Source organism: Nilaparvata lugens, chromosome 1 (genome assembly GCF_014356525.2).
Source record: "Nilaparvata lugens isolate BPH chromosome 1, ASM1435652v1, whole genome shotgun sequence".
Classification (NCBI taxonomy): Eukaryota; Metazoa; Arthropoda; class Insecta; order Hemiptera; family Delphacidae; genus Nilaparvata; species Nilaparvata lugens.
In genome coordinates this window covers 31,876,767-31,904,217 of record NC_052504.1, presented here as the reverse complement: position 1 = coordinate 31,904,217, position 27,451 = coordinate 31,876,767, and the positions used below count along the sequence as shown (strand labels likewise).

The window sequence follows — 27,451 nt, the reverse complement described above, 5'->3', positions numbered from 1 at the left end:
GAAAATTAACAAATCATAAATACTCACGATAAATCCTAAGCAGCATCAACAAATGAACACATGAAAGCTTCATTTGGAGAGGTTCTTGGAAAATACTTCAAAATAATTGTAATATTATTTCTGTATGAATAAAACTATCAGTTAGAGTAAATATAATTATTATATTAAATATAAGATAATATTTGCATTCATTGAACTATGAATACCGGCAGGAACGAGCTTGTACTTCGATAAGTGGAAGAGTTGATTAATACTATAAAAATGTTTGATCACTTAATGACATTACAATAACTTTACGAAATAATTCATCTTTACAGATGAATCATCAAGATATATTATACTATCGTATTATATCTATTGAAAATATCAAATAAATCAGGGTTTCAGTCTGAAATTTATCATTTAGTACAAAATAATTATCAGTTTCTAAGATTTATATTGTTTTTATAATTAATATAATCTGGAACTAATCACTCATGTTTCAAATCTTGGACATATTAATCACATGAGTAGAGTGGTTCAATTACGTAGAGGTAAGTATGTAATTTGAATATGTGAGAGCTCTTTCTCACATTCTATCTACATTTTGTTAAATAATATAAATAACAAACATCTGACGGGATCGATTATTTCAGAGATGATTTATTGAAATTGGAAAGAATAATTATTGACAATAATTTGAGATACAAAATATTATTGAATGGAATTTTGATAACAAAGAAAGTTGTGAAAAAAGTTCATTGGCTCAACGATAGCAATTCATGTAAAAATTTGAGCACCAATTGCCAATACACTTACTCCTTGATTGAGTTCAGCATCGGCAGCATCCAAGTCATCGTGGATTTCCCAATCATAGTCATTAGTTATGTCACCATTGAAATAATCCTAAAACATGTAAACAAAATAAAAATTAAATGTTGACCGTATTTTCTTTTTGTTGCAAAAGTAGTAATTTACTCAACATAGTATAAAGCATCACACAATGGTTATGCTGAGTAACGTCAACTGAAGGATTTTTATGAATTTGTATTGTTTTATTCAAGACGACAAATTATTCACGGCAATAATAGTTTTGATATGAAGGCGCATGCTTGGCTTATACTGGTATTGGATATATTTAAAAAATAATATTTTTCAAATTGATTTGTATTGACCAATAGTCAAGTACCGGTACTTGATGTTAATGAATGAATTATAATAAATATATTTACTATAATTATAATTTACAGGTGATGCCCGAAAAAAACCTAGGTTTGTGAGCTACCACAAGAATGCGAAACTGAATAAAGTCAACGTCAATGATCTATTGATGAATTATTTTCATAATAATTATTATTATGAAAATAATTCATCAATAGATCATTCTGAATAAGTCCATGGAGAAAGGATCAAAGTACACCATGAGGGTATTTTCTATTACTTTCCTCAATTATGAACTGTTTCAATTATGAACAAAAATGATTGACAATGTTCAATGCAAGATTGTTCATTGATGTCTAAAATGTACCTGATTTTTATTAATTTGTATTTGATTTATTCATGACACAAAGTAGTTTTTGATAAGGATGCGCATACTTAAACAAAGATTGAGTATATTTCAAATATACTATTTTTCAATTTGATTTGTTTTTGCCACTAGTCAAGTACCGGTACGTGATGTTGATATATAAATTATGATAATAATATAATTCTCTCAAAAATTTTCAGGCGATGCCAGAAATACCCGAGGTTTGTGTGCTACAAGAATGCAAAACTGAATGAATCCATTCTTTCCATCAATGGATCAGTATTGAAAACAGAAACAAGAATAGTAATTTAGCCTACCTATATTGAAAAATCTTGAGCATGGAACTCATTTAAGGTCAGTTCTGAAACTTCACTGTATAATAATTCACGAAAATACTGTGTATACTAGAATAGTGTAATTTACGATGGACTTGCTAGAAAATGACCTTGACTACTTCTTGGTCGGCTTCTGCTTCTGCCTCAGCTGGCTGCTCCACTTCTTCATTCATGTTATCATTTGCAGTGGCCGCATCGTTGAACGTTTCAGCTGAAGTCAGCGGCTCCCACGGATCTTGTCCATCATTCTCATCCAATCCATCAGAAATCTCACTATCCTCGTTGACAGACGTTTGAGGTTGTTCTACTTTGGCAGAGTACTGTTCCAGTGGCTGTTCAACCTTCTCAAATGTTTCATAGACTAGGTCTTGGAAGATCTGTTCGTTTTCGTCGATTTCTTGACCTCTGCGACGCGCCACTGGAGGGGGAGGGGGAGGCTCATCGTCGGACTCCTCCTCTTCGGTTTCTGATTCGGTCTGCAGATCCTCCACCTCTTCAGCCAGCAGATGAGCAGCCTGACTGCCTGAAATAGAAGGCAATCAAATCAAAATGGTTCTTTATTTCGACATCAATAGGCTACAATAATTTGGAACAAAACAATTTTTAAATCATGAACAGTAAATAACTATTACAGCATCGCATAATGTTTTAAATTGTAATATAAATAATAAACATTATTCAAAATTGCATATTAATCTAACAAGATGTCAAAAAAGAAATACTACTTACTTAATTATTAAAATGGTTTGCAAGTAGGAGTATGTTTTATTCCATTTCAATTATGTCGACATCATGACCACGAAGACCTACTTCAAGCAAACTGACATACTACACATTGCATAACAACCAGAATAACCAAGCTTCACACCTCATTGACAAGTAGGTATTCGATTTTGGTAAGAAGACTCACAGGAAACAAGCATGCAGATCTTGTGTGATGGAAACATTGATAAGAGAGAAAATTAAATCAGAATTATTTTTTAATTTATTCCTTAATGGTTGAAAAATTATGGGCCTTAGAGCATTGCTTCACAAGTTGACTATAAAAATGATTTATTTTGAAAATTTCGATTCATTAAAGTTTAAATTATATTTTAAATCTGCAGTAAAATTTCTATGTAGTATCTAGTATCTATCAGATTTATTATTTTTTGTTTCTATATTTTTGAAAGACTTTAACGGTAGAAAGTGAAAGCATAGGCCCACTTTTTAACTAAGTTATCCTATCAATCGGGTTGAGTCTGTTGTTTCTCGTCCAATCATTTAAATGATTGACAGATACGTTAATTTGTATATTCATTAAAATTCAATAGAATATTGGGATGAGCACGGACTTATCTATTCTCCTGCTGGAACTGTCTTCTTTTGGCCAGTTCTGTGCTTCAAAATCACATCTCGGTGGTTCAGAATCCTCCTAAAACTGTACTGTTTCTCATTCCTAGCTTAGCACTTACCAAGGTTTCATGTGGACAATTCCTGGCTTGTAAAACTGCCCAATTCATGAATTTAAATTAGTATGATTGTTAAAACTATTCTCCATCTTCAAACAATCTCTTTTATTGATTTTTTGATTTTGTATTGTCATGTTTCTCTGCGCGGTAGTCATTAGTTTGTATCTTTGCAGCTGGAGCGCTAGTGGTCCATTGCCGTCCTGATACTGTGCATTCTCGTTGCATATTTTATTTATCTTTGTTCTAGTTTTTGGATATGTTCTAAAGCCTTTGTCATTTATTATTGTATTTGTCTATTTGTTGTTCGGCTTCCGGATATTTTTTGCATCTTTTTAAAAATCAATTTTATTGGTGATTTCTTGATCAAGGTAGCACCTGCTAGCTATCCATTTCCTGTCTTCATTGCCTCATCGTTTGTCTGTCTACCAGCAACTTCTTGTGTGTCTCCATTTATTTCTACTTTATTCGTGAAAATAGTTTTACCTCGCCCTGTTTTACTTGTTTTATTTGTTGGAGACATTTTATCGGTTCCTTGGAGCCATCAACTTTGGAATTCGGACAATTAGTTCATTTGTTATTTCATTTCTAATTTGTCAACGTGCTCGGGAACTCTTGTGTGTGTAAGTTACAACTTGAACTCTCATCTCTCGTGAAAATAGTTTCACCTCGCCCTGTTTTACTTGTTTTATTTGTTGGAGACATTTTATCGGTTCTTTGGAGCCATCAACCTTGTAATTCGGACAATTGGTTCATTTGTTATTTCAATTTTAATTTGTCAACGTGTTCAGAAACTCTGCGTGTGTGTGCACCTAACTTAATATATGTAAGTTACAACTTGAACTCTCATCTTTTGTGAAAATAGTTTTCACCTTGCCCTGTTGGTTTATTTAAATTGTTGGATATTCTCGACTGGTTCTGTGGAGCTATTTTTAGTTTTTCAAGACTTGAACACTTGTTTCAATTTTATATATTTTATTTCCATTACGGCATTCTCAAAATGGCTGCTTGTGTGCGTCACCGCGTCTGTCTACAAGTTTAAATTTGTTTTACATATTGCAGACTCTTGTCTTACATCAAGTGCTAACCTTGTTAAGTATTTCTTTATTTGCATTGTGGGACTGAAAGTTTACCCATCATTCATTCTATTGATATTTATTGTGATATATTGCCAATATCACTGATTTATGTGACTCTCAATTGTGAATTGCATTTTACAATGAATATTTCCAAGACTCAGGAAATATATCCTTCGAAACATTGATTGAAAACTCTTCCTCTACAACTGGCTGCTGTTTCATCGGCATTTCAAACAAGTTGGAATCTTGTTTCTCTCCTGATGTGTCCATTTGAGCTATTGGAAGCTCACGCTGTCTTTGAAGGCCCTAGACTAAACCGGGACCTTGACTTTGGCCTATTCGAGCTATTGGAAGCTCACGCTGTCCTTGAAGGCCCTAGACCAAACCGGGACCTTGGCTCTTGCATTTATGTTCCGCAGCTAAGTATTTTTGTATCATCTACTTTGTATTTTTATACTGCCCTAATCTATTGTTTTTATCTTTCAGGTTAGGAATTCATGGTTGTTCATATTCAACCTCACTTTATCTTTGAGTTATTTGATCAGTCAAACTGCTCTTGAGACTTGTTTGTCAGTGCTTTGTATTCAATTCATGAATGCTCTGTGAACATTGCAATTATCAATCCTTTTGATTCCTTTTTATTATTCTTTGATTATTGCTAAAGCTTAGTTTCTGCATTTTGCAATTAGGCTATTTCAGTATAGGCTACTGTTATTCATATAACCTTATGGTTAATTTCAACCTACCTGTTTTCTTTGTTAGTATCAAACCAGTTCAAATGTTGAAGCTTTGCAATTCAACATATTTACATCTCAAATTTCCTAGGTGTTGTTTGTTATTAGAAATGACAATTGTAGGTTTAAACTAAAGACTACTTATTATAGACTCTGGTATTCTATAAACGTTTGTTTAGTAGCCATTACATTATTCCATTTTGATAGATTATTTTCTATGTGCATTGCTGTTATATTCATAACTTTTTACTGTCACTCATTAATAATTGAAATTCAAATTATTTCAAATTGTTATCAGTTCTTGCATTCAGATTACTGTTTTTTTATTTACTCTGTTCTTACTAGAAGCATTAATACCGTTTTCAAATTTACTTCATGTATTCAATTTTATCTCTTGTTCATGTGTTTGACATTCTTTAATGCTGATTAAAGTTCTGTATTTTACTAACCTACTTTTTCATTTGGCATTTCACCTTAGCCTACATGTTGTTGATTAGTTTTAATACTGAGTTGCCTAAAACTGTTTTGCATTCATTCCAGTGCACAGGTTTTTGAATGCACAACGGTTCTTGCACTCATGTGGAATTTCAGTCACGTGTCAAATCAATCAAGAGACATTGTTTCTCTTATTTCAGAATTTGATTTATTCTCTTCTATTTATACAGTCCACTCTTTTCTAAGACTAAATTCCACAATGATAGATGGCTCAATTCTTCAAGATTGCGTGATAAGTGTTAAGTTTTAAATTAAGAGTCCACATGCGACCTTCATAACAAAATATTATATGAAATCTTGGCTGATATGAACTTACTTTGCCATTCACTGCGTGGTTCATCATCTTCTTCTTCTTCCTCATCCTCCTCCTCTTCTTCTTCAGGCTCACTTAGTTCCGGCTCACTCTCTGGTGGGGTTGAATTGTAGTCGTATGCTTTGGTTGCCGTCTGTGGATGAAGAAAAAAATCATAAGTAGAATCCAGAGTAAAACAGAATTTAAGATTGATGTAGATTGACCTCAAAGCAAAGGATATTGAAGTATTTTCTAATAAAGTCTTTCTATAAGGTTACTTGATTTACGTAGGTTTAAAAGTTTTAGAAAACACTTGAAAATGGATTGGAAATGTCGTAACTAGTTGTTGAATCTTATATAAAAGTTTTAAAAACAAAAGTGTACTATAGAATTATATTTTATTAATTAATATTGAAGCATTGCTAATTTGAGCTTCACCTTGGTAGAAAACCGTAGGTATGTATCAATTTAGAGCTCCTACTACATTCTAAAATTGAAACATTCTTCTAGAATAATAATGATTGATATTTCACTTACATCTCTTTCATAATCCTCCTCGATGTCACTTGGTTCAGGAGTTATGTCCGCATAAGCAGCCTTCAAATCATCCAGTGTTTGTTTCACTTGCTCGCTTTCCACAGCTCCTTCTTCTCCCTCTTCCTCTTCTTCTTCTTCGTGTTCATCTTCTGAGTATTCTGAAAGCCAAATTTCTTCGAATATAATAGAAGTGAAAATAGAATATTCATATGAAAATTAATCATCAATAAGATATAATGTACAGGCTTTGAGTCCCAGCAAACAACTTTTCAACAGTTACGGTACGTTATATCTGATGAAACTAAAATTAAATTATAATCTTAACAAATATTATAAAAGAGTTAGTTGGTTCAAAATTGCTGTTTTCTATCAGAATAAAAATATTTTTGCAAATTATTCACGACGAGTACCTTTAGTCAGTCATGAGACACAGCTAGTATCCATCATTAACATCTATGTGCCGGTTGCACAGAAGCCGGTTAAATTTTAACCGTGATTAATTCCATGAGAACCAATCAAAAAGGTCTTCTCTGATTGGTTCTAGTGAAATTAATCACGGTTAAAATTTAACCAACATTTGTGCAACCGGGCCTTTAGTCTTTATGCTCAATACAAATGCTCTAAATAAAAGTAAGGTTATAATGTAAATAACTGATCAACTATTGAGATATGTATTACAAATTGAACTTCCGCACAGCATTTCATCATCATCTTCAAACACATCATTAAAAATAATTTTGTATTTAATGAGAAATGATAGGTTCAAGTGACACAGATCAAGAAAATTCTACCATGAAAAGGATAACAAGAGGACTCAAAGCTGTCCTAAAACAGCAATAAGAAATATAATTCAATACATGCAGTAATTACTCAAAATATGGTTATGATTATATTATTTCTTAAAATAAATTCTTATCAAACTAAAACAACTGGAAAACACATTTTCAAGTAAAAAAAATGAACCGATATTGAAAGTTATAGAAATGCAGCTCTTTAAAGATTTTATAATGTTTCAGTACTTCATTACATTGAAGATTTAAAAAATGACTTCTTTCCTATATGAATTTACAAAACTTTCAATTAGATATTAAAGCATAACAACCGTGATATTTGAAAAAATGTAGACCGGTGCGGTACTTGGGTAGAAAGGAACAACATCCTTATGAGACACCACTATTCTAAAGTTCAATGAATAAACTTGTTGAGGCATAATGTGATGCATTGTACCATCTAGAGGAGGGGATGGTGATCGCGAAGGATGAAAGTCTTCTGTAAAAGAGGGAGGAACCAGAGTCTTTCGCCGAGACAAAAGGTCTGGCGTCTCAGGTTTAGGGATGGCTTCTATTGATTGCTTCGACGCAACAATCTCTTTTTCTATTTTCGATTCTCCAGCACCTGAAAATTGAAAAAGGTCAATTGAAGTTAACAGAATCCAAAGTAGGCTGAAGTATTTCACTTATCAAAAATGCAATTGAAAACTTGTTAAGATTAGATGCACAGCACTCAATACAAAAACTTGCAATAAGAATTGAAGCTTTGTTAGAGCACACGTTACTATCATCACCATAACACGATATTATAATAATACAACAACAATTTGATAAAAGAATTATGCTAGAAATTAGGAATAAAATTTGATAAAAACTAACTTTCAAGAAAAAAATCAAGACAAAGTATTTCTGCAACTGTCTTTGTTGTGGTTCAATAATTTATACATAACATCGGGAAAAAATTGTCGCCTACAAATGTGAGTGTTATTTATCATTTGAGAGTTGATAACTAGTATTTATCAGTGAAAAGAAAATGGCTCAACAAAAACAGAAGAATACTATTAGTGGAATCAATAACGAGGTGTACAAACAAATCTACATTGGGCTGTATTAGTGAAATATAATATGATGATAGTGACCTGTAATAATAATAATTGTTATAGTTTCAACTGTATCCAAGATTGGTTGTAAACAGGATGTAGATTACAATAAGGAGTCACCCATTGTATAGAAAAATAAGAAACATGCCGACTGGCTTGCTTTGCTAACCTCTACCTTCTGGTACGAGTAATTTGAGGAAAAAAACTAAAGAAAATAATACTGAGGGTGATGCCTACATAAGCTCTTAGGCTTGTGCGTGGGTAATGAGTGAGAGGGATGATGATGAAAGATGACTACTTTTTAGGTAGTCGGGACCGACGACTTATCGTCTCCTCCGAAAGATGGAAGGCCGTATTTATGTGATTGTGCTGTGGTCAAAAACTTTTTGCCCGGTCGAGATTAGAACTCGGGTTCTATTGATTATTAGACCGGCGCATTATCACTTACTCCAACGAGCCACCCAAATTAAAATTAATCACATCAAAATTAATACTACAGAAATCGTAATGTATTCTGAATAAAGACTACTTTTAGACAAATTAGAATAACTCATAAGATATATGGACATACCGAGTGAAAACCATAACACATAGAATACACCAGGGCTAATAATCGGATTAGGGGATTAGTTGCGAACATTCAGTATTATGCTGAGCAAGATAAAAGAAGGTAGGTAGCTTTTAAAAGGAATTACTATTGAAAATTATCACTGAAAATTGAATAGAAGAAATAGAAATAAAAATAAACTGCAAATAAAAGAAAATCATGATTAAAATTATTAATTTTCATGGAAAACTAGGGTTAGAGAAAATCCAATGCGAAATACCTAGAGGATGGCACCTTACTAACCAATACTGTTCCATTTCCTAACAAGAACGACATGAGCGACTACCACTAGGGCTACACCCACTCCAAATTTCAATGCAACTGTAAACAACATCACTATTTGTTAAGCATTTTCATCACATCTGGAATAACGAATGATAATGAAACATTATGATTGTAAGACAATTCAGTTGGCAAAGTGAGGACTTTTCGAATTGTGTCTCATCCTGGTTCCTAGTTATCACTGATAGGTGTATACACTTTAAAAAAAATTAAGTTTCAATAATTATATATCTGACTGATTGAATCATCTCAACACATTTTGAACTTGATGCTCGTCAAACTTTAAAAATATACCATCACATTATTTTATAAATTGGCAATTCAGTATTTATAAACATTTAAAATTAAGCTTTTGTTAATAACATAGCTTCTTGAGAATAGCTGATACTTAATAGCATCACATCCATGGATTGGCTAATTTAGTAAGATTTGTGAATATATTTTTTTGCAATTGGATTACCCAAGAAAACATGGTGAGATTAATGCTTCTATTAATATTACTACAGAATGATTTTCGAATCCTGTTACCAAACTTTCCAAATTGTTTTAGTGCTATAACACTGATTTGATAGACCCATTGAACCTCTACAGATCAGGTAGTGTTGGTTGATTTCTCTGATTAGAGTTATGATTAATATTTAGTTTAAAGTTTTATAATTTAAATTGTATACTTTATTCATGATTTACATTTAAAACAGTTAGGTAACAGGACTTAGAAATCACCTTACATTTGAGGGAGTGATTGAGCAGAGAATATTCGTTATTCTCATGTCAACTGAGATGGTTTTCAAACAAATATTGTTTGTACATGTTTTATTGATCAAATGATATAATTGTATTCATCCATTTGTTGATCAAATTATTGTATGAGAGCCTTAAACCATACTGAATGGAACCAGCGCAAACTGAAATACATACCACCAGATGTTTCTTCTTCTCCGCCTTCTTCCTGTTCTACTTCTGGCGTTTCTTCCAACTTTTCTAATACTTCATCGTCCTTGCTATCCTTATCTTTCTTTTTACTTTTGGACTTCTTCTGAAATTTCAAAATGGGGAATGATAAACGAATTTTCGACAACCAAACTTTAAATTTCACACAACAGAGATTCATGTACGTTAGTATGTAATATAACATTGGTTTTATACATTTGAATTGAGTAATAGGCTATCGAGGGGAGGGGAGTATCAATGAAACCTTATATCAGAGTGATAAGAGAATGAAAACGTTGAATAAATGATTCAAGAATAGTACCTGGATTTTTATAAAATACAAAAATATATTAATATCAATTAATGCCTATTTTGTAGAAGTTTAATGATATTTATGAAAATGATTATTATGTTGCTCAAACAATGAAGCAGTGATCTTGGAATACTGGACAGGGGTAAGATTTATTTTGGGAATTTCCAAACCATCACTGCAATTCTGGATACTCAGACAGGCTATATAGAGACAGGACCTCCTATATACTACAGGACCTGAGCATAGAAAAAAATGGCCGCTGTATGTGGTGGTCTTAAGGAATCCTACTGAGAAAAAATCACTATAGTCGCCAAAGCGAAAATGGGCCTCTCAAGGCCACTGAAATGTTGTCCACCCCTCACTCGACCAGTCTATATACATTGACTATATTTCTACACCCTGAAGATCGCTCTTTCCTTCTCATACCTTCCCTCTACTTCTTTTCCGTTACTACCTGTCACAAATACTTTTGAGCACGTCAGGTTCAAAAATGCTATTGTGTCATTCTTTGAAGTTATAATAATAACATCCCCCGTTACCTCCACCCCTTCTCCGCTATCTTCTTCAACATCATGAAATGGAGGATTGTTATGTACAGAGTGTTTCAGAGAAACGGGAAATTTTGAAAGTTGAATTATTTCAAGAAAAACAAATCTTTAAATAAAGTTTTTCATATCATTCAAAAGAAGTAAAAATAATGCAATTTTAGAATAAATGATACCGTAACATTTATTTTTTGAAGATGACATCTTGCAGGTGTGTTCCTTTTCTACGCAAACATTCCTGTAGTCTCTTCATCACATTGTCCATTGTTTGACGTAATAACATTACAACCGGAATTTGAAATCGCTTCTCGAATCTTGGCTTTCAATTCTTCAGTTTTTGCAGAATTAAAAGCCAAGATTCGAGTAGCGATTTCAAATTCCGGTTGTAATGTTGCGTCAAACCATGGACAATGGGATGGAGAGACTACATGAATGTTTGCGTAGAAAAGGAACAACCTGCAAGATGTCATCTTCAAAAAATAAATTTTACGGTATTATTTATTCATTATATAATTCATTATATTCATTATTCATTATATTGATTTTTCATTATATAAGCAACTATTTATAAACTGAGCTATTACTTCATGAAGGTTACTTGAAGACTTCTATTATAATCAATAATTGGAAGTGGAGTGACGTAATTTCATTTATGTTATTCAATATTCTTGAAGTGTCCACTTCACTCTGCATTTTTAAATTTGCAAATGTACAATACATTACAATACATTTGTAAAACTGTGAACTATATTGTCCTCGTCATAGTTAACAATCCAGAGAAGACAAACAATACTCCTCACACGAGCAAAACTTCATTCTCGCACCCTTTCTCTCACACACATTCACTTACTCTCTTACTAGCCACCCTTAGTACAAAGTGGCAACAGTGTTGGTAGAGAAGTGTGGTGGTGTCAAGAGGAAACTTCGAACTTGAGAGGCCCATTTTCGCTTGGGCGACTATAATCAGCTGTTAGAGAGTGTCTCAGTTCGTCGAAATTTCAGTTTGTCTAGTTCCCGTTTAAAATATCAATGCCGGCCACCACCTATGGCGGCCATTTGTTTGTAGGCGCAGGTCCGGTATATAGGAAGTCCTGATAGAGGCATATAGTCTATATAGGCTAACACCAGAACTATCAAAACATCTTTCTCTAATTGAAAATAAAACAGAATGTAGTACATCAACTTATCGATGGCGTGGATGAAAGAGTATAATCTTACAAACAAATAACATGGTATTATTATAGCTGTAATACCTTTGACTTTTTTTCTTCTTTAATTGAGGCTTTTACTTTTCCTTCATCGCCATCATCGTCATCATCATCATCATCATCATCATCATGGCCTTTCTTACTTCCAACATCATGACCATGTCGATCATCATTGTCATCCTCATCATTATCATCATCATCAGGAGCATCTAAAATTGAGAGGAAATGTATATATTATTGGGGAAGTCCTGTCTTACAAGGTGTTAAAAATTGTCATATGAACTAGAAGAAATACTTCAACGAATAGCTAATGCAATACGACGACTGGACTAAATCTGTTTGAATTAATAGTAATATGAAATAGAACGAAATAGATTCAACGGCTATAAACTCCTAGTTACTGTATTATCCTTGCCATCCTTGGAAAACATTACATTTGAAAAGAGCCAATATTATAATACTATTTTACTGATGAGATTGATAATAAATCTAGTACAGAGTGATATATTATTTGAGCATTTATTATTTTCTAATGTAGAGTTTGAAAATTTGATAATTCTATAAAAAACATATTTTGTTGGTTATGATTCTTCAAAGAGAACTTCATACTTAATATTCACTAAGCTTCGTTCCAATGTTTATGCTATTCAACGTTGGATAAAAGTAAATGGAATTCAAAGTTGACTCTAGCCTCTAGATCAGGCTCACACTGAAAATTATGCCTTCATTAGGAATGATATAAAAGTATTTGGAATATACTTCAATGCTACTGAATATTTCACTGATTAGTAAATATTTATTAATAGTGTCAGGAATTGTTAAGTATAAATTAATATAGTAACAAATCATGTTGAGAAAATCAAGCAATTCGACTGATTAGACATTGGATATCAAATGGTGAGGGACATACATTCTAAAAACAAACAAGTCAATTAATTTCGTTAACAAGAAAAGACAGCATACATAATAATTTTTGAACAAAATTGAACATCACGAACAAACGCAAACAATAATGAAAGCATAGTAACATGAAAACGAAATCATTAGTCATAAATTGACAACTAAAACATCACTATAGGTATTTATGCTATATTAGCCAATAAATTGACATAATATCGTAAATAATACTAATCAAATCATGCATTTAAATTTTCTCTAGTTCATTAGAGCCATTGCCACTATGACTTACAGTATATTACAGACCAAGGCTGTAATAGTCATGATGAGCCCCACAATTTGTTAAATTGGCAAGTATGTTGATGATTAAATTGAAAACTCACAACATCCAAAATCTGTTAGTTAAATACACATATTTCATGAGATAATAATTATTCAATCCAAAAAACACACTCAAAAACATGACTTGTATAGAATCTTACTGTGATCAGCTTTGCCCCTTGCAGCCAACACAGATTTTGGTTTCTTTTTCAGACTCCAAACGATCGTTGGTCTTTTTTTGATCGGTTTTTTCTCCTCCTCATCATCATTATCATCGTCGCCATCATCATCATCTTTTGTTTCATAACCATCATCCTCCGATTCTTCACTCTTATAGTCCAATTTATCATTATCATTGTCATTGTCGTCATCTTCATCATCACCTTTTTCTTCTTCATCATCGTCTTCATCTTCTTTATCATTGTCATCGTCCTTGTCATCATCATCATCATCCTCCTCCACCTCTCCACTTTCATCCTTTTCTTTTTCATCTTCTTCCTCCTCTTCTTCATCATCATCATCCTCTTGATCTTCGTCTTCATCCTCCTCCTCCTCTTCTTTTTCGTCGTCGTCTTCCTCCTCCTCTTCCTCTTCGTCGTCCTCTTCCTCCTCTTCGTCGTCCTCTTCCTCCTCCTCTTCTCTTTCTTCTTCTTCCTCCTCCTCATCTTCTTCTTCTTCCTCCTCCTCCTCATCTTCTTCTTCTTCTTCCTCCTCATCCTCTTCCTCTTCTTCTTCCTCCTCCTCCTCATCTTCTTCTTCTTCTTCTTCTTCCTCCTCATCCTCCTCCTCTTCTTCTTCTTCCTCCTCCTCATCCTCCTCCTCCTCTTCTTCATCATCATCATCTTCCTCCTCCTCTTCATCATCATCCTCTTCTTCTTCTTCCTCTTCATCATCATCATCATCATCCTCTACTTCTTCCCCACTTTCATATCCATCATCCTCTTGCTCACCACTGGCTTCATCAAGGTCATCTTCTTCATCTTCTTCTTCTTCGTGTTCGTCCTCTTCTCCAGAAACATCTACCTCGTCGTCTTCTTCTAGAATATTACATTCATATTTCTAATGGAATACTAGAGAACAAAATGAATGAATCATAGATAACTGCACACAAAGAAATATTAACTAATAATACATTTATACTAACCAATAGTACCTGACCTGATTAATAAAATTGAGTATTATCTTGAACACAATACTGCTTCATATTCTAGGTCATAGAAGAAAATTTCATATTATCATTAATCTATGATATTCATAAAAAGCCTAAATAATGTAAGTTATATCATTGATAACATCAGCTTTCTCCCATAGTTTTAATAGTGAACTAACCAATTTAAAAACAGGGTTGCCTATTTTTTACAATACCCTTTTTATTTTTACCCTTACAATCATGCAGATTTTAAAAAAATTAAAAAAGAATAAATAAATAGAAAACAGAGAAAATTCATCTAGAAGTGAGTTCCTGTTAACTGTTGAGAGCCGATACAAACATTCCTGATATATAATCATATAATCAATAAATATACTTTATCTCAAAAATAGAGCCTAAGAAGACGAAACAGAATTATGAGTGACTTAGAAAGCTTGGAGCTTGAAAAAATGAAAGTTCTTGAGTTTTTTACTTTGATCAGAATCTAGCAAAAGCAAACATTACAATCAAGTTCATTCAAATGTCATGTCTAATTCTATAATAATTATGATATTGTCATAATATTATCATGAGACCATAGCCATTTTTTCACAACAAATCAGGGAGCAAATCCGGAAGTCTTGTAATACAGGAAAACGCTGCAAACACGTTGGACATGTTTATATAGTTCGGTGTGCTTTGTGATAAATTCATGTCAAATGTGTAGGCAGCTTATTCTTGTTTTATAGGAATTCTGGATATTTTATCAAGCCGACTTGTGAGTTGAACATCTACATTATGTCGTGTTGCAATAAAATCAAATTAGATTATTATTAAAGTATGAATAGTCTCATAAATTTCATAATAAATTAAGGCACTATATTATTACAATTTGATCATTCTTAAATATTTCAAAAGTGTCGTAACAATGTCAATTGAGGATACAGAAAAAGATTTTTACCCTAAATATCAAATTAAAAACACGCTTTATCAGGATTATAATGTATACGAATATACCAAACATATTTAAATCGAACCAGCTAGAGAAAAAACGAAATTAAACAAATTTACATACAGAAGTACAAAACGAGTTTTCCAGTTGTTTCAATTAATCAGAATTAAAAAATATATTTTTGTTGAAATTATGAAAATGAATAATGGAAAATTAATAATTACCAGGATGATCGTCATGATGCTCATCTATGTTTGAATCGACCCATCCTTCCAGCATTTGAGACCAGGGTGAGTCCACTGCAGACTGTGTTTCCACTGAAAAACGTAAAAATAAACTTAAATTTATAGCAAAAAATGATCGTGCACAATCATTTATCGTATTGAAATATCACATTATGAGAAAAAATGACTCGTGTAGTATTTTGTAAACAAAAAACTAACAAAATATTCAAGGTTTTGAAGCACAGATCTAAGGTCTAAGATACTGTTTACGGTAAAACAATCATAGGTCTAGGATACAGGTACAATCATAGGTAGTATAGAATTCTTGACAAACACATTCAAGGTTTTATATACGAGTTCCTGTAAAGTTCGTTTTTTATAAGAGTTCGTATAAAGTTCTTGAATACGATTTTCACAGGCAAATTCCATCTCAACCAGCATTTGAAAAATAGAAACGTTTTTGTGATACTGATTTTCACAAGCCTACAGTTCTAGTATCCTTCAAGAAGTACTCCAACCTCTAGATTATTATTTTCTTGTTTTAGGAATTTCTTTTCAACTCAAGAAGCAAACGTACAGTTGCAAACTGGTTTTAAGCAACACATGTGTGTCTGGTTTAACGCAATATGTGACGAGTTCACATTTCAATCAAAATTATAATTTTACAGTAAATAAAGGATGTGATTGAATCAATATATTTTATATAAGAAAACTCCCAATTATTATGAAAAAAAAACGAATTGAATAAATTTCTTATATTTCAATGAATACTTTATTCATTAATAATCAATACAGAAAATTCTAAAAAATAAATTATTACAGTGCTAAATTTGAAAACAAATATTTATGATAGCTGAGACTGATTCATTATTTCACATTATGAGGAACTTACATTGAATTTTTTCTTTAATATTCACTCCAGGCTACACTAAATTAATATTTTTGACGCGAATTGAAACTTAGCATATCAGTACTAATATTTTCACAAACAATCTTTCTGAGTAGATGTGGAGGTGATATAGTGGTAACTTAGTTATCCATACCGAATATGGACAATATCTAGTCTGTGTATTCAGTTACTCACAATCGTTTGATCCTCTGTATTCGAATATGATGAAGCTGACCATGACTCCGAGTGCACCCAGCAGGCAGAAGAAGATGACTTTGGTGCAGATGTTGCCACCAAGGAATGCATCCTTCTGAACGTGGATTATATCTTCAGGATTCGAGTTCAGGTAATCCAAACCTTCATCTGGAAAAACATAAAATAAGATAACAACCTGAAATTTACTTTCCAAATGTAAATCAATTGAATTGTGGTTGAGAATCCAACATCCTCACATTAAACATCCTCAAATTTTGATACTTCTATAAAATATCTAGCTTTTTTGGTGACACAGCAACATGGATGATTCAGAAATAGATTAGGTCTAAATAAAATACAGAATACAGTAGCAAAGTAGATGTGAAATGGCAATCATTCCATTAATAGACCTCAAGACTGATAAAATCGAAGTAAATTATTTGAAACTTTTTTCGCATAGGCCTACTGCTATCAATCCTGAAAAATTAACTATGATTTATACCACTAAAATACAACTTCAAGCTTCATATATTCCTGAAGGGGTCGATTCAACTGGTAAAAGTGGAAATATAATTTGTCGGTGTGATGTACAACATCCTACTTCGGAAAATTTATTGTACATAATTTAGGAACACAAGAATTTTGTTCTAGCGCCTGTCTATTCATTCCAATATTGTAACGTTTGTAACGCAATAAGTGGATGAATAATAATTTATATTATGCTGTAATGGGATGTTTGTGATGGTTACTGGTTGTGCAGTATCAAAGTCCTACGCTCAACTGGATGATAGCATAGAATAAAAATACTATCTTACTAGCGTACGATTTCTCTAAGGCATCATTATCAGATAGCCGTAGCTCTATTTAAGCTCTATCGGTAGAAATAATCCAATAACTTCATTTCAAAAACGATTGAGATAAAAATTCTAGAATCTAGAGTATCTTTTTCTTCGTCTGATAAGCTCAATTTTGAAACAATGAGACGATAAATTGAACATTTACAGCGATGAAATTGCTGAGAAACAATTAAACTTTCAAAAAATGAGGAGATGGATTTTTGATGGATGTGGTCTTTAATTTGACTGGGCTTAGACACTTAAATATAATTATAAATATAAAGTTTATAAGATATTATATCATAATGTATATAGAACAGTTCAATGAAATTTGCGTCACACACGAATCTAGTTGAAGAAACAAAAGGTAAGGATAGAATTGGAAATTTGATACTTTGTTAGGTTGATGCACTTCTGGAGCAAGGGCACTACTTGAACCGTGATGCTAGCCAATGATGGTGTGAAATTAATGCAGAATTATTCAAGACAAAAAATTATATTCTAAAACACCATGTTTTCAAATAATTGTATCTTTTGCCACCAATTTGCCAAAAACGAAAAAAATATATTAACACTGAAAAATAAATACGTTACAAAAATAAATATGTTACAGAAACAATAATCGAACAGAAAAAACTGAAGATGATGCGGAAATGTTCACTCATGTGCACATGCAAAATTAAAATCAATCACTTGTAGAAATTTGGATGGGAATTTGAGTTGTAAATAATTCAGAGGAAAAAATTTAAAGATCAATTGGATTATAAGGAGTCAATCACAAAATATTACTACCTACTAGTACATGCATAGTCATGAAAAAGTGAAGATAACATGTAAATGGAAAGTTTAGTAAGAAAATAACAAAAAGTTAATCCTAAGCGTTAAAACATGTTGGAGCGGCAAAGGTAGATGGGAGCGGAGAAGGGGTAACTGGGACAGTGGAAAAATAATGCATCTATTCAAATGTAACGGAATATTGTGGAGCGGCGAATGTAGGGTAGAAAGTAGAAGGAAACTGAGGAATGGTTCACATGCATTACTTTCAACACTTTCAGCTAACGTACCTTCTCTGATACCGTCTATATTCGCTATTTTTTTACCTCAGCAAAGTTCAGTAACTTACTACTGTAGCATATAAGTAGTAAGATTTACATCCTTCTGGGTAGTAATTTGATATAATGAATTTGGCTTGATTAATCAAGTTGAGAGTGTTTGTCCTCAAGTACATGATTCATAGAGTCGAAGGCTAAAACATTTCAGCCGGAAAAAATGAAAAAAAGGTTCTAGAACTTTGATAATTGAATGAATGTCTCAATTGCGATTCCAGTAGAGATTCAGAGACCAATTATGAAGATAAGATAAGATTTGAAGTGGCAATGAAAATAACCAAAAACAGAATGAATGAGCCATTAGTTATCAATCACGGAGTTATGAAAATGACAAAACTATGAAAACTGATTTGTAAGTCATTCTATATGATAGATAGGGGCAATATCTTGACAGATACCTCTAGTCAACTTTGGTGGATAGCATCCCAGAGATGGCTATTATAAGCTACGATAGTCAAGGTACCTAATAAGCTAATCAACATTGCAATTAAATTACATTATTCCAGAAGCGTATGTGATCTTTATGTGCGTATTTTCAAGATTAGAATGTTATGAAATCAATGTTTGAGAGGTTGATGGAAGAGAGGGAATGGAAGTGTGAAAGACAATTATTACAAACAATCCTTGCCCAGACAGGGTGACTCATAAAATGGACAAAGAGTTAATTGAAGAGCTAAAGTGTAAAATTCAATACACAAAATATTAAAAACGAGGATTATAGAGTATAATATATTTACATGAAAAATTATTTTACAAACAATTAATAAACAAATGAACCGAAAAAGTATTAATAACGTGGATTATGGAGCATGTGATCAAATGATAAAAAAATCTAAAATATATTTACAAAGAATTAATAAACAAAATTATTCATAATGTTAAAAAAGTTTCCTAAATTGACAAATTACAAACCAGACTTTCCCATTTTGGAAGGGCTATGTTCATTACTATGACCTGGGTAGTTGGCATCTGCATAGATACAAAACAATGTGAGTGATTGAAACTAAATATTTGAAAAACAAATATTGTATTACTTTATCTGAAATGTGTGTTTTCACATAAATAAAAATAATGTTGTATGTATTAAATTGATTATATGGTACTTCATTGATGACCTCAGGTTAGGATAGGTCCCTTCAAGATATTGTAGGCTAATTCATAAAAAATATCCTGGATTGAGTTCAACTAATTATAAATATGTTATTGCATTGGAAACTAGGTTATAACTGCGATGCGAGTATAAATTTGCCTAGTGTCAGATTATAATAGTATTCTCAACATAAGTTGTCAGTGAGAACTGATTAACTTTGACCGGAGCTGAACTACTAATTTTTAAAATTTACCCAATCTAATCTACAAAACTATAATCTGTGTATTCGAATACTGTTTTCAGTTTATAGACAGTATTATCAAGACACGATCTCAACAGAGTAGTCCAACTTTGTAGAGTTTTTGTCACATAGCGACTCCTTCATATGTGGAGATTGATCTTCAGTGTGATCCGTCAGCCAGACTGAAGGCCTGTAGATCAAACCAGAGAAATCCTATACATGATTGATTGTTTTTTCTAAGACCTAACCATGAGACCGACACATAAATAGTTTGTAATAACAAATTTAATATTTTCGACCTGTAGGTCATTCTTGAGGTCGAAATATTAAAGCTCAACAATTTAATCCCAAAGACAAGTGTAGATACTAAATTGATTCTAAAATTGCAGATTCTATTTAGATAAATCTAGATAACATCTTCAATACCCGTTGCCTTTGATAAGTTGTTAGAAGAGAGAATTCAACTCATAACAATTATTGAACTTCATGCGATCAATAGCCTTGAAACTCAATTAACTTGTAATCAAATCAATGTGCCAGTCGATCAGATCTCAAGCATTTTGGGACTGTAGTGACCAGCACGAGAAACATTGTACGAAGAAAAGTTACAGAAGAGGGGAATTTCAAATCAAGGAAATAGGATGAGGTACAACCCAAAAAATATTAAGGTGAGGACAGCTTATGACAAAATATCATTCAGTAGCCTACAGTACAGTAATAACTTGCTACTTAAAAAATATAAAAAAAACGTTGTACTAAAAATTATTACATTGTATTTTGTCTTGAATAGAATCGACGGCCACAACTTAGCATATTTGCTAAAGGTATGAATAACTACGTTATATGGTATACTGAGCAGTAATAATGGATAATTCAACTTGGAAAAATAAAAAAAATAGTTTAGCAATTATAACAATATATTTTTTATCGCACACAATATTATAATAAAAGAGCAAAATCTTAATCGCCACGGAAAAGAGATAAAGCTGAATATTAACAAATAATCTTCTCTATTTCAAAGAGCAAGCAGAAATAAAATTGACTAGAATCTCATTAACGTGGATTAAACGATTTGGCGAATGAAAGAGTTTATAAAATGAATCAGAGAATTTATGAAAAAAGTTTCAAGAAAGTAGTTAACATTCCTCGTATGTGCTCCCAACAGTGATGATATTTTGTCACTAGCTCATGTCATGTCAAAGGAATTCAACTTTTTCAAATATAGTACACACTAGCCAAATCTATAGCTAGAACCTTCGTTTGTGGAACTAGATCGACGAAAAATCTCCCTCTCTTCAAGATATTCTTCACTGCGTTTCTGTTCCAGCTGCCCTGTTATTGGATAAAAAAATCGGAAATTCTTTATAACATTCATGTAACAAATTGAGATTACCCAAAAATCAACTTGAAAATTTTCAGCCAGTTTATCCCACGTAAAAAGAATTATTAAAATCAATGAAATATAAAAAACCTAAACTTAATACATTTTGAAGTCGACTGATACGTTAATGATGCATTTTACATTTTATGAGCTACTCACTTTTATGTCAATTTTATGAGAAGTTTATGTCAATTTGCTCACTCCACCTATCAAAATAAAGTAACGAAAACTAAATTGAAGGAATAGTCTAGTGGGAATAATTTTATTCCATTCTCATTTAATACACATTCACAATATTTTATAATTCGATAATGATAAATTTTCTTGATATCTCAAGAATGAAATTAGCTAGCCGTTTATCTTTTGAATTTTAATTTTGCTTTCCTGAATGAAGAATCAATACTGTATCACATTATCATTTTTGTTATGAAGTTAAAGTCTGCTCTTTGTCTCAGGTATTGCGTTTTCTAAAGCTAGTAGCCTCCAAATTTACTGAAACCACGATGGTCAACAAAGAAGCAGAAGAGGAATTAGAAGAGAAAAGCAAGTCATGTTTTGGCATACTGCCAGTGAGAATTTTGAGGAAAATAGCCGAAACCTGTCTTTGTTTTCCATGCGAAAGACGGAAATATAAGAATGTGGTTATGGGGAGGAGACATCACCAAGCTAATAACAGAATAGGGAAGAAGTTGGTAGTAGAGAACAAAAGGTGTAGTTTGATTTACACACTCGTGCGAATACTTCTTTCTAATATCGCATTATCAGATAAAAATATAAACGGGCTGGATAGAAGGCAGGTTTACGGGCTATTTTTAGAGGGCGGAGGGAGAGAGCACGATTGAGTGAGCCCCTAGAAATACGACTATTTCAGGGAGACTGACCCGTCCGTCGTCTGCCAACGCGGCTAAAGCAGGCAAGGCAAAGCAGAGAGCAGCTACCTCAAACTACACCAATTCCCAAATCTAGGAGCCGATCGCTACTCAACAATACAGAGTGCTTTGCATAGAGTTCACCTACAACTTGTACTAATCATCACATTCAGAGTATTAAAAAGATTCTCCAAAAGACTGCTGTAGATAGATGAATTTTTCTGCATATTGTGGATAAACGGAAATTTAATATAACTTAATTTTTTCCACTATAATAGAAAACTTGATGACGTTATAAAATAAAGACCTCTTATTTATCTAAATTGGCCTAAATTTCAGAAATTAATAATCAATGACCAATATAGTAATATACAAGAAGGAAGATTGTATTACTTGTAATATTCTTGAAAAAATCTTTAATCTGAATAACTGAAGACCAAATGATTCATGAGGTATGGTCGTGTTTCAGATCATGGGTTCTCAAACGTTTTTGCTTCACGCCTTTCTTAGAAACTTGAATTTTTTGTGCTTCATTTTCTATTTGTATTCATAATTTTTCTAGGATAGCTCACGCCTCCCCCCAAATCCTTTTACGCCACTACAGGTTGAGAACCGCTGTTTTAGACTATGTCTGACTAGAATTTCTATCATTTGTAATCAACTAAATATAGGCCTATTTTGTTTTTATTGCGGATGATGCTCACATGAGCTTTTAGCTTAGCGTCGGTAGTGAAAAGTGTGTTGGTGAATCGATGAGACGATCAAACGTCCATGCCATCGGCGGGATTTGAACCTACGAATCAGGCGGTGCTAGCAGACCGAAATCTGTAACGCTCCCTATCCTTACCACTAGACCTACCCAGCTGGCAAAAATTGTTATATCTATATCTAGGCTAAATCGAGATGAAGTGAGTGTCAGTCTGTGTCAGCCTGCAACGAAAACTTGATGAACTGATAATGGCTCAACTTTCCATTGGTTTCAGTATATCAAGAAATTGTCAAAATAGGGAAATTTATGAACTGAAAACTTAACGATCTGAGACCCTAACTGATACTTGAGGATATTCTTTCATCTTTCAACGATTAAAATAAATTAGCCAACATTAGAACAAACATTTTTGGTGAGGATACAAGTTTACTCAACACAAAGTTGTCTAATTTAACCGCCAAAAATATTATAATTCTGTAAAATTGTAGAAAAAATGCGTGATCTTCTGCCATTTTATCTAGTTTACCAAGCAATTCCAGACCTACAAAACTTTCCTCATTATTTTGATGATTAGACCTACAAAACTTTCCTCATTATTTTGATGATTAGACCTACAAGCTCTAGAAATACTTGCAGCATGCGAGACACTGCAATGGCATAAATTAAGGTATTTTTGCCAACGATCAAAGCAAGAATATAAGCCATGCTCTTTAAAAAGTAGCCAGAGATGACTAAAAGTTTTTAATTAGCCAAGTTAAAATTGACGAATTCCTAACGATTGAATAGGTGATTTATCCTTAAATAATTAATTATATTGGTGACTGAGCATTTTCCATGACATACTACGAATATTGAAAAGTCTAAAAATTTATTAATATCCATGAATATAAACTTAATCTGGGCCATAACAGTCACATATCTTTGATAGCCTATACAAAGATACTCTATAGAATATTTGACCTTGTAATATGATAATACAGGTACCGGGAGGTGTAGTAGCCTAACTTACCGGTAGGCTACTTGAGTTGTGTCTTAACATTATCAAGTCAGAAAATTTAAGAAAAACAAGACTACAGTAGGCTATAGTTTCAACAATGGTTTAAAGAAAAATATAATTAAAAAGGGTACATTAAAATAGAAAACAGAATAATGGGAAGACTTGGCAATTTAATATTCATATTGGAAGTAACCAATACAGTAGGCATCAAGTTATAGGCTTGAATGGACAAGATAGATGAATTGGTGTGTTAACTTGTCCCTCCCTGGAAAATATAATTTCCATATGTTCTAATGGTATTACGCCTATTCATACCGTACTTACTCAGTTGGACTTGATATTTTTACTTTTCACTGTGTTATGGTAATAAAGCTTTAACTCATATTAACTTAATTGTAGGTCTACTAAAACACTAGGTAGGTGGCTTGCTAGACCAACGCGTAGATTTAATATTAAATGCCGTGTTAGTTAATGAAACCCATTCAAATCATCAAATGATAATATAAAGAGAATAAAACAGAGCTCTAACTTATATAAAAAAATTTAGAATATCAAATAATTGGTCATCAATTACAGGCTAATGCAGTTTTGTATTGCACTTCAAAAAGTAGCTTACCTACCGGTACCAACATTCTTTGGCTCCCGCAATGCATAATTTAACATTATTCTACATCAAACTAAGAAGGCCTGATTCTAGATTATTATGGTTCCTTAATTTTTTTTCATTATAGCCTAAACTACAAAATTTAGCTAAAAATTACAGTAAAAAACTACAGTACAATCAAAACTTGTAGGCTATTTGCTTCTGACAGAAAACAGTCACATAATACATACATTATTAAATATAATCCAAAAAAACCTAACCACTAACCCCTAACCCCTTCACATTTAATAATTTAGATTTCAGAGCAAAATCCTAACCCCCTAACCTATCCTTTCACATTTGAAACATCAAAAAACATGACTCCAACTGCACCCTAGCCCCTTCTAGCATATTGCAATTTCAAAGCAAAAACCTAACCTATCCTAATAACACATTATTAAATATAACCTGAATAAAACCTAACCTCTAACCCATTCACATTTAATACTTTAGATTTGTTCGTCATCTTTAGAACAAAACATAAACATTTGGTTCATTTCATGAACATGTTCACAAAAATGTGGTTCATTTCATGAACATGTTCACAAACATGTGGTTCAGAGCAAAATCCTAACCCCCTAACCTATCCTTTTACCTTTGAAACATCAAAAAACATAACTCCACCTGGACCCTAGCCCCTTCTAGCATATTGCAATTTTCAAGCAAAAACCTAACCTATCCTAAAAAAACATTATTAAATATAACCTAAATAAAACCAAACCTCTAACTCTTTCACATTTGCAAATCGTACACTACCATTATAACGTGAACCTCACTATTCTAAATAAAACCAAACCCCTAACTCTTTCACATTTGCAAATCGTACACTACCATTATAACGTGAACCTCACTATAGATACTCAAAGAATACTTTTGAATAACTATGTTATAACTGTGACTGTTGCTGGCCGTTACTCTGTTTCTGAGACAAAGAGAAGCTCCTCTTAAAACCACCACAACCAAAAAAAGGGACAAATTGGGCTTTTTCGTCAAACTGGGACGACGAAAAACTAGGTATTTTTTCGATCAAGCTTGTCGCTTCAAGCACACGACAAGCTTGGTTTACTCGCGGAAATCCACCACCCCCGGCCAAAAAAATGCTATTGACCAAACGCTTAGTTATAGAATAGACACGCTGGAAAGTCTAGCCTCTGAAGGCAACATCTACTGCCATATCGCCAAATCGTGACGTCATCATCGGATAGAAAACCTTCAGATTGTATCTATTTCAGAAGGATGTGGATTATTATTCATTAAAATGCTAAACTCCCACTACGCTCCCGCTAAAATAGACACAATCTGCTATGGTAAACAAACTCTAGAGAAAAGTTTTCTATCTGATGCTGTCACAATTTAGAGATATGGCAGTAGATGTTGGCTTCATCGACTTTCAGTATGAATATACAATGGGCCGTGTCTATTCTACACCTGGTCTAAGACCAAACGTAGGTAGCATTTTCCAACTCGTCGACAATCGAAGTGACATCTTTCTACAGAGCTGTAGATGATTATTTTGTCAATGAGTTCAGATTCATATTGTTGGTTGAATATTATGAAGGACAATATTATTAAGAAGTATTGAATATTCTGATCCCAAAAAAATGTAATTTATAAATATTGTTTGTTATTTTTCGAAGGCACGACATAATTATTATGTATATACCTTATATTTAGCCTACTGTACTAGTTGAAATCTATTGTTGGGTTCTATTCATTTATTCAATTTTAGGGTTTTAGGTGAATAGCAAAAGCTTAAAGCCATCAAACTGTTATAACTGAATGTAAAGATTTTTTGGTTTCTGTTTTTCGGTTTCTTGTTTCTGATTTTTACAAAATCAAAATGTAACTTGCAGGGTCCAGCAAACTGCATTCAATATAAATGCATTAGATTATCTTGACCTCAAGGATACCTCTAACTTCCAATAAAATTCACAATAAATTGAACAAGAATTTCGTAGTTATAAAATTTTCATTCATTTATTATCACTATTAATTCCTGGCAGGGGTGCCCAGCCCCCCAAGGGCAATGGCGCATGCCCCCCCCCCCAATCCAAGTGTAATGCCACCCAAAGTACCACAATTCCATACCCTTTAGTTTTTAATATTAGTCAGTGTATGACAATAAAATTCACATCTTACATTCTAATCTTCCAAAGGACATTATTTACCTTTGGTCTTGTGAGGAATTCTTTCTGTTTTCATAATATTGTAAAAATATATACCATTGTTTCTTATCTGGTTTAAAATAGAAATAAAGTATCTTTTTGATATTATTTTTTGAGATTAGCAGTGCACCCGTTCTTGTTCGGGAGGACTAGAAAGTACTACATCACATCAGGAAAAACTACATGGCAAACAAATATTCCGTTTTTTAATAATAGGTTATTAAATGGTAAGTAAGGGAGGCTTTGCTTTTTAAATGTTGAGGTTACTTATAAAAAGTTGAATAATAATATCATTGATAATTCTTTATTGCAAAAGAATATTGCATAGCAATTTTGGTACCTAAACATTCATATTCACAAATTTGGAACGGTTTTATTCATACAATATTATAATGTCGGCAAGTTTAGGTATTCTAAATCCTATACTATTAAACGAGCAATTTCTGTTTAGATGTTTATATGTTTGTATTCCACCGGATCTCGAAAACGGCTCTAACGATTCTCAAGAAATTCAGAACATAGTAGGTTTATAATTTAAAAATTCGATTGCACTAGGTCTCATCCCTGGGGAAACTCGCTGAAGGACATTAAAAGAATCTATCCATCCTTGGAAAAACAGCTG

General features: G+C 32.7%; 1 protein-coding gene across 10 annotated transcripts in view; it reads right to left on the bottom strand.

The window, feature by feature from the left end:
• The window catches only part of LOC111057384 (aspartyl/asparaginyl beta-hydroxylase), a 32,257-nt gene extending 10,802 nt beyond the window's left edge, over positions 1–21,455 (bottom strand). For 6 of the 10 annotated variants that reach the window (XR_005571045.1, XR_005571044.1, XR_005571047.1 and 3 more), the window contains exons 1-12: positions 21,320–21,455; positions 16,790–16,957; positions 15,706–15,798; positions 13,562–14,437; positions 12,228–12,391; positions 10,105–10,222; positions 9,148–9,225; positions 7,655–7,822; positions 6,428–6,585; positions 5,915–6,044; positions 1,953–2,365; positions 799–885 (exon numbers count right to left, since the gene is read on the bottom strand). Coding sequence is in view for 4 of the 10 variants with exons in the window: in XM_039425731.1 (XP_039281665.1) it covers positions 799–885; positions 1,953–2,365; positions 5,915–6,044; positions 6,428–6,585; positions 7,655–7,822; positions 9,148–9,225; positions 10,105–10,222; positions 12,228–12,391; positions 13,562–14,437; positions 15,706–15,798; positions 16,790–16,957; positions 21,320–21,440 (2,574 nt within the window). In the remaining 6 variants the exon portion in view is untranslated. Of the gene's footprint in view, positions 1–798; positions 886–1,952; positions 2,366–5,914; positions 6,045–6,427; positions 6,586–7,654; positions 7,823–9,147; positions 9,226–10,104; positions 10,223–12,227; positions 12,392–13,561; positions 14,438–15,705; positions 15,799–16,789; positions 16,958–19,646; positions 19,704–21,319 lie in introns of those variants that run through there. The other 4 variants (XR_005571048.1, XM_039425740.1, XM_022344814.2 and 1 more) reach the window with 3 other exon arrangements.
• Positions 21,456–27,451: the final 5,996 nt, after the last annotated feature.